This window comes from Aythya ferina (genome assembly GCF_964211825.1).
Source record: "Aythya ferina genome assembly, chromosome: 1".
Lineage (NCBI taxonomy): Eukaryota > Metazoa > Chordata > Aves > Anseriformes > Anatidae > Aythya > Aythya ferina.
In genome coordinates, this window is record NC_140296.1 from 164737762 (window position 1) to 164750348 (window position 12587).

Genomic DNA, 12587 nt, shown 5'->3' on the forward strand with positions numbered 1-12587 from the left:
CTCATCTGATAAGATAGGTGCTACAGATGGTGTAGATACACTCTCAGTCAAACACTGCACCTACTGTTTAGTTCTGCTTGCTCTTGGACAAGCCTTCTGTGAAGGCTCCTACAAACTCAGGATTGATGTATCCCAACAAAGAGAAAGTCAGGCAAAAAGCCAGGGGCCTTCAAGGATGAACATGGAGCTCCTGGCTAAACTCAGACAAAAAAAGGAGGCCTACCAAAGGTGAAAGCAAGGACAGATAGCCTGAGAGGAATCCAGAGTAACAGCCAGAGTATCCAGTAATCAGGTTAGGAAAGCCAAAGCCCTGTTAGAATTAAATTTGGCCACGGACATCAAGAGCAATATGAAAATCTTCTATAGGTACATCATTGATAAAAGGAAGACTAGGGAAATTGTGGGCCCTCTCCAGAAGGAAATGGAAAAGCTGGTTACACAGGACATGGAGAAGACTGATGTACTAAATGACTATTTTTTTTTTTTTTTTGCCTGAGTCTTCACCAACAAGAGCTCCAGCCACAAAACCCAGGCCCCAGAAGGCAAAGGTGGGGACTGGGAAAATGACAAACCAGTGAGGTTCCCATTGACTGGAAGAGGAGAAACATAACCCCCACTTTTAAAAAAGCTAAAAAAGAAGACCAGAGGAACTACAGGCCAGTCAATCTCACCTCTGTGGCTGGCATGATCATGGAGCAGATCCTCCTGGAAACTACAGTAAGACTCATGGAAAATAACACGATGATTGGTGACACCCAACATGGCTTCACTAAAGGCAGACCATGCAGACATGGGCAGTGAAATAGAGTGTACCCTCAGCAAGTCTGCCGATGACACCAAGCTGTGTGGTGTGGTCAGCACACTGGAGGGATGGGACGCCATCCAGAAGGACCTTGACAATCTCAAGAGATGGGCCCACGCAAACCTCATAAAGTTCAACAAAGTCCTGCAGCTGGGCCAGGGCAATCCCAGTACAGACTGGGCAGAGAGAATGGATTGAAAGCAGCCCTAACGAGAAGGACCTGGGGGTGTTAGTTAATGAGAGGTTTGACATGAACCTCTGCAATGGGTGCTTGCAGCCCAGAAAGCCAACCATATCCTGTGTTACATCAAAAGCAGTGTGGCCAGCAGTTCGAGGAGGTGATTCTCGCTTTCTACTCTGTTCTTGCGAAACCTCACCTGGAGCACTACATTCAGCTTTGGGGCCACCAGCACAACAAGGACATGGACCTATTAGGATGAGTCCAGAGGAAGGCCATGAGGATGATTAAAGGACTGAAGCACCTCTCCTAGGAAGACAGTCTGGTGGAGCTGGGGTTGTTCAGCCTGGAGAAGGGAAGGCTCCAGGGAGATCTTATAAAGACTTTCCAGTACCTAAAGAAGGCTGTGGAAAGCTGTGGAGGGACTCTTTGCCAGGGAGTGTAGTGATAGGACAAGGAGTAATGGTTTCACTCTACAAAAAGTGTAGATTTAGTTAGATATTAAGAAGAAATTATTTACTCTGAGGGTGGTGAGGCACTGGCACAGGTTGCCCAGAGAAGCTGTGGATGCCCCAAGCCTGGGAGCGTTCAAGGCCAGATTAGATACAGATTTGAGCAACCTGGTCTAGTGGAAGGTGTCCCTGTCCATGGCAGGGGGACTGGAACCAGGTAATGTTTAAAGTCCCTTTCGATCCAAACTATTCTATAATTCTATGCTTCTGTGATTTTAAGACATCACTACACTATGGTATATGGAAGCTGAAGCTTCCATGAAATGAAATGGAAGCCCAAATAACATAAAGCTGTTATTATGAATTGACTATACAGTTTAGTTGAAGAAGGCTTCAGCTACTTGAATTTGATTATGTTTCAATTGCATTGCCAACATTTTTACTTGATAAAACACTTGTTTATTTTAAGTCTTAAGGCATTACAATACCTTAAGGGTTACCTAATTCGGGTCACACCTAAAGAAAGTAGTATTAAAAACTTTCCGGCAATGAACATTAGTTGACATGTGAAAATGTTATTGCTAGTAAAACTTTTCATCTGCTAAGTCATGCATAATATAACTATAATCACTCTTGTTCAAGTGAAATAACAGTTCTACTCTTGGAAGAAAAAGTTTTCCTTGCTTTACTGCTCAGAGAATTTTATGGTGCTTTTTATTATTAAATCCAGACCAGTTTTACCTAAGGAGCATAACAAAAAGCTGTAGGAAATACCATTAATCTTTTCACACTTTTGTTGGCATTCCCTAAGAGACTGAAATATTATAATCTAGCAGAAGAAAAGCCAATTGTTTAGTCTTCACTTCTGTTAATCCAAATGGTAAGCAATGCATGGTAAATCTATAAATCCAAAACAATAAAGTCACTGGAGAATGACAAATTATTTTTGTGAGGGCAAATGACTGTATGTGTTAAAAATGATGATGATGATGATAAAGATTCTGAAATAACGAGGAGAAAAGATATTGTTGAGAACAAAAATTTGATAGCCATAAAAATGTTACTTAATGAAAATGGTGAAAACTTTGAGGTTTAAATGTGTAAATGCATATGCATTATATATATATATATTACGTATATTTTGAAAGCTTGTCTCTTTTCAGATAGAAACACAGGCTTGCTGAGTTCTTCGTCTCATACATGAAACGCTCTTCACATGGACACTGTTCTCAAAAGCATGACAGGTATGACCTATTATTTGTAGAGAAATGCAAAGCAAGACTACTGTGCGTACACTTTTTACTGTCTGCACTGAAACCTATGAAAGAAAAACATTTTGAAACTCTATGGCAGTATGACTGGGCCCTGAACATTTCAGAAAATTAATGTCAGCTGTGTTTTTGGTGAGGAAAATCAACTTAGCAGTTAAATATATCTGTATATATGTAGAAACCATTCCTAAATGATTTGTTCTCAATTAAGCAACATATGCATTACTACATATGCAAAAACATAAATATTGTGGTGTTCTTGCAAAGATTGGAGTCTAAAGAAGATCATCTTTTGCTGACACTTAGGTGAATAATTCTGATCAGGTTGCAGTGTAGACTACAGAATTCAAATCAGGTAATATTACCTTCTAAACAATCAACCTGGTAATTGGGTATTGATTATCAAGGCCAGGGTCCTTCATGGCCTTGCCTGCTTAAAATGGACATGAAATGTGACACATGAAATGACAGAAGGTCTTGCAATGTTGTGACAACTGCTAGCAACATACCGAAAATTCTTCCTGAAACTTTAGGTTGTTGTTTGTACAAAGCTCTTCGACATGTTGTAGGAAGGATTTCTTGCTTATTGGCCTGCAAGTAATGACAGAAGAATTAGAGACCTACAGGGGATTTCTTTATCATTCTTTCAATTTGTATTTAACTGCACTTTTATTAATAACATTTTCCACTTCAATAGCAATTCATATTAACAGACAGAAAATTATAAATTGTTTATGGTCCACATAATTGGTTTCTTTTCAGTCACTTGAAATAGAAGCATTTTCTCCTATTGTTTCCCCTCACCAAATTTTTCAGTTGCTAATGTTAACCTACCTAACACTACTGTTGGGTAGGATTGTTTTTTATAGGTAACAACATTCCAAAGCAAGGTTTTGACATTAATGGATGTTTGTAAAGTTACCATTGCATTCTAAAGTACATAATACTTCGTTGTCGCACCGAAAACATTTTATACATTGCAAAGTTTTAGACATATAAAATATTGCAGTGACCTCATTCTCATAATGACATGGTTTTTAAACCCCAAGGAGTTTAAATATCCCTGTATTACTTCCCAAGCTAAAACACAGACATGCAGGCTTCACCCCAGAGAGAGAGAAAGCATTTCTCCAGTTACCATGCAATTAGTCACGCTTTTATGATTTATACGCAGCTTGGAGTTTTTTTTTCTGTTGTTGGCTTTTGTTATTTTTTTTTTACTTATAAACATGGAAGAGGGAACCACACATTGACCAATGACCACAAAAAATAATAATCTTTAATCTACTTACTTGATGGATTTTCTATAACTAAGTAACCTGCAACAGAGATTTTTGTTAAATATGGTAAATTGTGAATTAACCAATATTGTGCATGTTAATAGATTTTAGATGAACTATTCAATTAGCTAAAGAAACAGATTTATTTCTCTCATGAATTCAAATACGTCAGATATCTTGAGGGATACTCTCACTTAGTTCTTATCTCCAGTATTGGCAGGTATGGTAGCTGCAGTTTCTATCATTCCCTTCAGATCATTTTACAATGTTCTGGGCTCATATGGACCTGAGAAATCCATACCTCTAGCACACCACTTCATATACATTGACAGGCTTCATTTTACACTATGTACTCAATGTTGTTCTTCTGAGGGACATTTCAGAGAACAGAGATTGGATTATTCTGACTGAATACAGACACCTGTATCTGAGCTAGTCGCTCTAGATTCTTTTTATAATCAATGAAGACAAATAGCTATGATTTCATCTCATTTTAAGCACGTATCTAACATGAGTCACAGGTGAATTATGCTATCAGTGTGCCTCTAAGGAAGGAAACAACAGCAATAGCTGTTTTGTTTTTAAAATTAGTATCTGTTTTCATGTTCATTTTTTACATGTTTAATTCTGTTTCTGGAACACTGTTATTTTAAAAACTGTGCAACATATTTTATCTTTAACCTAATTCCACAGCAGGATTCATGTAGATGTTACATAAGCATACAACCCCAGGGACTTTTCAGATAGTCTTGTAACCTAGTCATCATCATCATCTCTGAATGTAAGAATGTCTCAGCATTATGGATTTAGAAGACAAATGTCAGGCACTCGGACTCAGAAAGATTGTCTAAAGGACTAAATAAAAACATTTGAAGAAATACAACTTAAAAGATAACTTGCCTCTTCAAAAACCTCTAAGTATGAATTTTGAGTGTTGCTCTCTCCGATATTCATACATGCTTAAAAACAAATCTTACAAAAAATATTCTATGATACAAATATAAATGCCTACTACTGCCAGAAATTCAGTAGAAAAGACAAAAATTTCCTTTAAAAATACTTGGTTTTGCGACGTTGTTCTTAAATATTTACTTTTTAAATTAGATAACAAAATTAGATTAGTACAATTGTCGTACCATTTAATATTAAGCATCTAAAAAGTTAATGTCAAAGCTACTGAAGATGCCTTCATGGTACATATGCCGTTATGACAAACTTGTCAAACTGGCTATGAAACATCTGGGTCACTTTTACTGGAGTGAAAAGAAGTGTAAGAATTCACAGAAAAAGGCTCAAACTCTTTGCTTGAACTCATGCACTTACTAGGACAACAGAAGGAGAACTTTAAACAGAAAATAAGAAGGCAATAAGACAACAAAGCAAGCAACTCTATTTATTCAGAATTTTTAGACATCTAGCTACTGTTACGGTATCACTTATGTTGTTTGCATTACACATCGGCTGTAATTATGATCTAGTAATATTGGCAACATTATAGGGCTACAGTTTTCAGAAGGGAAAGTATTCTTAATAAGTGTGCCCATGTGTTGCACACATACACTTGCCATTGAGCAGAAATTAAACATTGGTTTTAGGCCTTTTTTAGGACAAAATTCTAAGCAGTCCATACAAAGAAAAAGTATTTGCTTTTCCTTTGAATTCATCTATCTTCACCATAGAACAACAGAATAAAAGTAATCTCCCGGCTGACATTCTATAAATTTTTGGAATACTATTGTCTTTCCTCTTCTCAAACTGATAGCAAATAGGGGCCTACTGCACCATAGTTTGGTCATTAGGTAATAAAAATTACATCAATGCATATGCAACCTGAATATGGCATTTAGTGCTTCATTGTTGAAGGTACATGGATCCAACAACAAAGAACACAGAGATAAGCAGCACCGTAATACAACCTCCTCAATACTTTACTCTCACTCAAAGCAGTGAAGTAAAGCACTGAAAAAGCATAGAAAATGAACTAAACAGGGCTACAGATGGTACTTTCTTGTTCATTTTTTTTAAATGTTACTGACAGGCAATTTTTTTATAGGCATAATCATATATTGTCTTTAAGAAGTACTAAATTTTAAAGAAGACACCTACACTTTGACACTTTAACCTATCTTTAGATATTGTAGTGAAGAATTTGGTTGTTAGAACTACTGAACTCACACTTCTGTTGGTAGCAAGTGCACATTGCAGTAGCTTGGCAACTTGGAAAGTAAGACTGGCAAAGATACTGGCTTTTCTGGATAAGAATCTTCAGAAGGAAAGAGCTTTGTACCTTCACTACAGGTTTATAAGAGGTGGCTATGCTCAGCTTTAGCATCCTCAGGCATTAGAAAACAGCATTTTTTCCCAAGTCTCTTGAGAATGACATATATAGTGATAATCTTACATTATTTGGTCAACGAACCCATCTACCTGTAATCTCATTCTCCACATTTCCCAGTCTTTTGTATAAAGAACAAGAACTTAGGTATCATTAGATCTTGATGAGCACAATTTAGAATCAAACTATGAAGTTGCCAATTTCCCTATTTTGGGAGGACAATTCCAGGTTCCCAGTTGTCCGACTTTGAAACCAGGAAAGAAAAACATTCTCTAAGATAAAGAATGCTTTATTGCCTTAAATCTGATTTTCTTTTAAAACAGTGTATTGTTTCATGTGTGGGATTTTTTTTTGAAGTCTATCAAAAATCTGAATCCCACTCAGATTACTTATGATAGAGCTAGAAAGAAGCCATTTATTTGTGTTGGCAGTGGTAACTGAAGACCATATTGTCACACAGACTCAGCTTTCTTTCTGGGTCAATCATCTAAAATCCACAGAGAATTAAAACTTTGTCCAAATAGAAAACAACAGAAATGAGAATGTAGGCAAAAGGCTTAACTCATAAGCACCATTGACACTTCCTAGGAATAACGGAGGAACTAATTTTTAGCAAGTTAATTGAAAGCAATACGGAGCTTAACCCTTCCTGAATATTAAAGGCCTCGGGAAAGAGAACACATGGTCATTTCTTCTGTTGTACCAGGACACAAAGAGTTATAAACCTTGTACTCCTGGGATACAAAGCTCAGGAAGCCTATGAGTGATAGCTGATTACTAAAGAGAAACATGTTGAAGGAAAAGGTAAGGCAGGAGCTATGGCTATCCTCCCTCAAAGAAAGAAGAAACAGGCTGGTCTGGAGAAAGTCTGTGCAGAACTATTACTTTGAATATAGACACATATTGAGTGCAGAATATTCAGGAAAAGTGAGACAACATGAGAATTTTATATACAACACTTTTCCATAGAGTTCTAATTGCCTGTTATTTATTTGTAAGGGTTACAGTGTCTGTAATTAAGAAATATTTCTTCTAAATATGTGCCCATTTGCTTGTCAATCTGTCTCATATGGAATGAACAAAAGCCTAAAAGTATCCACCACAAAGTGTAACTTTCATGGAAAGATTTTAAGAAACAGGGACCTACATGGCTTTACCCCTTTGACAGAAATCACTGTGAAAGCAGGTGCCAGAGAAGTTTTCTCCTAGGTGAGCACCTTGAAGACGGAGGAGTTACTTGTCTCTGGCTAAGCCTGGTGGGCCCTGAAAATTTACTGGAAACCATTCACAGCAGATGAATATCTGCTTTGAAAATTGAATTGACAAACACTATGGACAAAATAAAAAAAAAAAAAGTAAGAGATGAGAGGACCAAGTATATAAATATTTAGTGCACTAAATGAATCAATGTTTAATTCAGCCTAGACTGATGGGCTATACATGTTTTAAAGGATTAGATTTTTTTCTGTTATTGCCTGTCTCATATCATCTCTACTACCATGGAGACCAATGTATTTCCCAAACTTCCAAAGTCAACATTTTGTTTTCATATCGTGGACCCAATTTTCTGCTGAATACGGTAGAATATAATTCCCTGAATGCCCTCTGAAGATACATCTAATTAATTAATTGTCTAACAAAGACTTGGTGAGAGAAGGTGTATATTCAGCAGCCAGTATTTTCAGACACTGAAATTTTTCAAGTTTTTTTTTTTTTTTTTTTTTTCTGATGACCACGATTGCACAATTATTATAGGGAATTGTGATTTACCATGAATTTATTGATTTGAAAAAAAATAAGATGCCATGAATTGCACCTGGCATTCTGCAACACAGCAAGCTTTTCAAACATAGGTGAGATAGCTGCCTAAACACAGCCAATATATCTGGGTAGCTTATGCAGATGTAGTAATACACAATACCATTCTAAATGCATGGGAAATTTGCTAAGGTTATAGTGCAGTCATCAACTTGTAATACAATAATTTACCATGCTGACATGACACTGCTTTAACCATATACCATGAGAATGATAAGAACAATACATGAACTAAAAGTCAATCTAGCTATGTAGATTGACTTCTACATAGTTATTCCCTGAATGCAACAGGTACAAAAGATCTTTCCGTGTATACTGTGGGAAACACACAGCAAAAATAGCTTAGACATCAGGTTTTAAAGTAAGCCACCTCCGTGCATACTGTTTGCTTCTGCCAACTGCTTGAAATAACTCTTCACTACTAGGAAGAATTTATCTATACAAAAGACAGCCTAAGTCAGATACCTGAAAACACTCTTTTGGCTACTGACATTACTAGAGCAGAATCTTACATACACTGAAACATTCTTTAAAGCTTGAAAGGAGCCCTAATAAATTCAAAGGTTTTGAGCAGATCAAAGGTATACTGTCCCCTTATTATTGTATATATGTAATCTAGTAGTGTCACGCAGTATGTTTACTGCCTTCTAGTTGAAAATATTGCATGAATTCTGTCCTGAGGAGTGCTCAGTTAATACCTCCACTTCAATCTTCCACAATTTGACATAATGTTCAACAAAGAGCCTGGGTAAGGAGCCTGCTGTAGCTCTAGTACAGCTACTGTTTGAAAAATAATAGTCCAAAATTTAACAGCTGCATCCTGTAACTTACAAGAATGGCCTGGGAGCAAGTCTTTGCTTAAGCCCATTAGTGGCATGGGGAAGGAGGAAAGATGAAAATACAGATGGAAGGAAATAAACCCCACACCAAAATGTGAAACTGACTCATTAAAATAAAGGGTGATGTAATTAAACTGCTGAAGCACTGTGCAGTGAAAGCCTTGCTGTACATAAATCACATAATGAAGTGCATTTGAGCATGAAATATTATACTGTATAAATCAAAAACTGCACATAATTAAGACAGAGAAGTGGCACAATGGCACTACTCAAACTGAAAAAGGAATTGGCTACATATTGCTGCGATTGTAGTGGAATGGTAACAAAACATCTGTAGTATAATTAAAAAAGCAGTTGAGAAAAAAACAAAAAGCAAGCAAACAAACAAGCACAAAAACTACTTCTCTTAAATGCACATCTTCTAACTGTCGGAGGAAAGAAACAGCATATTTCATATGTCACATTTGCACTATATTTGTTTCAGGAATAGATAGTATACATGAGTGCTATATTATTATAACTTACAATTGCATGTAAAAATTGTCCTGATTTATTTCAAAAAGTTGTGGAACTGTTGTACACGAACACTAGGGACTGAAAATAAACAGGATTTCATGATGAAAGATACCACTGGTTGCCATAAGTATAGCTGCAAAGGTTGATATTTCACATTGATTAACTATATCATTCAATATAGTATGGTAGCACACAGATTAAGAGAACAGAATGGAAAACACACCACTTTGCTTCAGTAAGACAAAAACTTACTGGATGACAAAAATCTCCTTGCGTCTAAAGAAAAACGAGGAGTATCTGGAAGTAAAACCCATCAACACTTTAGTATATAAACAAAACTATTACTGTTCTTATTCAGCTAACAGTTTGGAAACAATGCCATTTTGAAGATCTGTCATGGTCATTTATACAAGTTACAGTTATCATAGTGCATAGAAAATAATTCTGTCTCCAGAGAATGTATTCCACCGTTATTAGCAGGTAAAAACACTGTTATCTGAATGGCATGTGCCCCACACAGAACACACCACATGCACTATATCAATGACTTCCAGATGATTCCTACTACGATTTCTCATCTATTACAAGCAGCCATTCCTGTGTGCACTATTTTGAACACGTTTGTACATGCAATTGGCTTACTCTGTACCACACACATAGACATGTACACATTCAAACAAAACAGGTCAACAGCTACAACCTTTCATCTTCCAGCTATTCCTAGTCTGCAACAGTAGGATGTCTGACTGCTAGGGCAAGACTATTTTAGGCTTCTCATCTTTAAGGAGATTGCCTACCACAGTGTTTCATCTGTGACACAGCAGGGAAAATGCAGGTAGGTAAAGAATGTTCACCAAACATTTCTAACTCGGTTGGATGCCATAGATTGTTGAGAATCATCATTATATTTTTTTTTAAATGGTGAATAATATCAATTTTTCCAGCAGTCAGAAAAAGCAATCTGTTTTCCTTTAGATATGTACCCATGACAAGATTCTCTGTTGGACAGAAAAAATGAGTTGCCTGGACTTGCTACATAATCAGTGTGCTGAACTCCTCAGAAACTCAGACACTATTCAAAACCTTTTGTGAAAAAAACAAAACAAAAAACACACACACACACACACACACAAAAAAAAAAAAACAATAACAAAAAAAACTTTCTAAATGTCAATTAAACAATGATGGATTTGTTATTGAATTAGCTAACCAGGACTTCTGCAGGGGTTGACTATTTCAAAATGTTTAGATAGGTTTGCAACCTATACAAAACACTGGGCCATCAAAAATACTGTGTTTAAATTCTGTATGTTTAAAAATATGTAGCCTTTTTTTTTTTTTTTTGCCAACACAATTAAACAGTGATTTGCGCTTAGATCTTTATCTTGTTGTAGAAAGAGCTGAAGATTAAGTGATTTTCTAAAAGCTAGTGAGAAGTGTCTTGAGGAAGGAGGTCATTCTTTGAAAAAGGATCTCAGTGACCTGTGTAAATAAGAACACCACAAACACTTCCAAACAAGCAAAGGTCAGAAAGAGGTCACGGCTACAGCCCCTTTGGACTACTATTTTGCCTAAGGAGTATGCTTACCGTGTAAATCTCTCATCCTTCAGCTCCAGGTCTGCCACTGTAATCAACTGATCCAATTTGAATTTAGTGTCAATAATTTCAGCATCTCGTGGTGAGTATGTGCCTCCCTCTTTTTGCTTTTGCCGAATTCTAAAAATAGTGATAAAATATTAGTGGAAAAATAAATTTGCAAACAATTTAAAGAAACACATAATCAATACAATAATTAGACAGGATGGAACTTAAAAATGGCTGCAAGAAGTCCTTCCTTAACCTTTATTCCGCTCTCACTTCCAACTTAGTCAAATCCAGCTGCTATTTTGTCTAAAACTCATGCAGAAAGAATCTAGCCTACTCATTCTTTTAGTTTTCCTACACACATTCTTCAGCAATGCCTGAATGATGCAGCTGAGGAAGAACAGAACTTGCGCTGGAATGAGCAAGCTAACATCATTTATGCATTACCTAGCCTGCTTCTTTATGTGGGCATTTGTTCACAGTTCAAATTAGAGGTTCATTTCTCTTTCACAGGTAAGACTTTAAAGTATTTAATTGTTAAATTTATCAGTAAGGCAGAAAATAGCATTTGGAATATTTACTTCATATCATTCTGTTTCCCTATAGAGCTGACAGTAAATAGGGTTAGCCATCATGCTAACTTTACCAGCTGACACTGAGCTGTACCTTCCACTCAAGTGAATGGAGAAGTGACTCTAAAATGGTAAGATAGATGTCTGCTCTGATTCACCCTCTGGAGAAGCTTGTTTTCCTTCTTCAATTATGGAGATTAGCCCTACAAGACTAAAGTTAGCCTCCCTAAGTTTCTACATAAAAAGATTAAAAAAAGAAAAAAAAAAAAAAAAAGAAAACAGTACATTTTGAAATGACAGGTTAGTTCCATTTATAGAATTATTTCAGCTCTTCATTAAAACATTCTTGAGTGTTTGCAAACACGGTATGAAAAGAACGTATAAATCTTACCTTGCAAAAGCATAGACTGCAGCCACCAGGAGAACAACTGAAAGTATGCACAAAGTAACTGCAAGAATAACTTCTACAGATCTTCCTGACAGTCCTTCACCTGCAACAGAAAGTGGAAAACTAATATTTAATAGATTCATTATCATTTCTACATTTCTAACAGGAAGGAATCAGGTAGAGATGAAAGACAGACGCTTCTATCTCAAAATAGCTGCATGTGTTTTTTATCAGTTGCAGAGGTGCTAAAAAACAAAACAAAAAAGAAAAACAGGAGCAATTTATTTAGAAGCTCCTAAGCATTTCTGATCTATGTAATACATATGCTAACAGTATATGTCCACAGTTATTTGTGCAACCATCCAGTAGTGCTTTTCAGGTTTACCTGCTAAGCAGGTTATGGTAGATATACACTTCACTCACATCAGTTGGAGCATGTATAACACTAACCTTAGTTGACCTCCTGCTTCAGCCTCAGTGCAGCCAAGAACAGACACACTGCTCTATCAGTTATGAATAACCAAGCGCCAAAAGCGGAAAAGAAAGAGCAA

At 36.5% G+C, this 12587-nt stretch overlaps 1 protein-coding gene across 3 annotated transcripts in view; it reads right to left on the reverse strand.

The window, feature by feature from the left end:
- The window catches only part of PTPRQ (protein tyrosine phosphatase receptor type Q), a 135990-nt gene that overhangs the window by 17386 nt on the left and 106017 nt on the right, over window positions 1-12587 (reverse strand). For 2 of the 3 annotated variants that reach the window (XM_084523870.1, XM_084523868.1), the window contains exons 51-54: window positions 12040-12139; window positions 11080-11208; window positions 3996-4022; window positions 3213-3294 (exon numbers count right to left, since the gene is read on the reverse strand). In XM_084523870.1, the coding sequence (XP_084379996.1) occupies window positions 3213-3294; window positions 3996-4022; window positions 11080-11208; window positions 12040-12139 (338 nt within the window). The remainder of the gene's footprint in view (window positions 1-3212; window positions 3295-3995; window positions 4023-11079; window positions 11209-12039; window positions 12140-12587) is intronic. The other variant, XM_084523869.1, reaches the window with a different exon arrangement.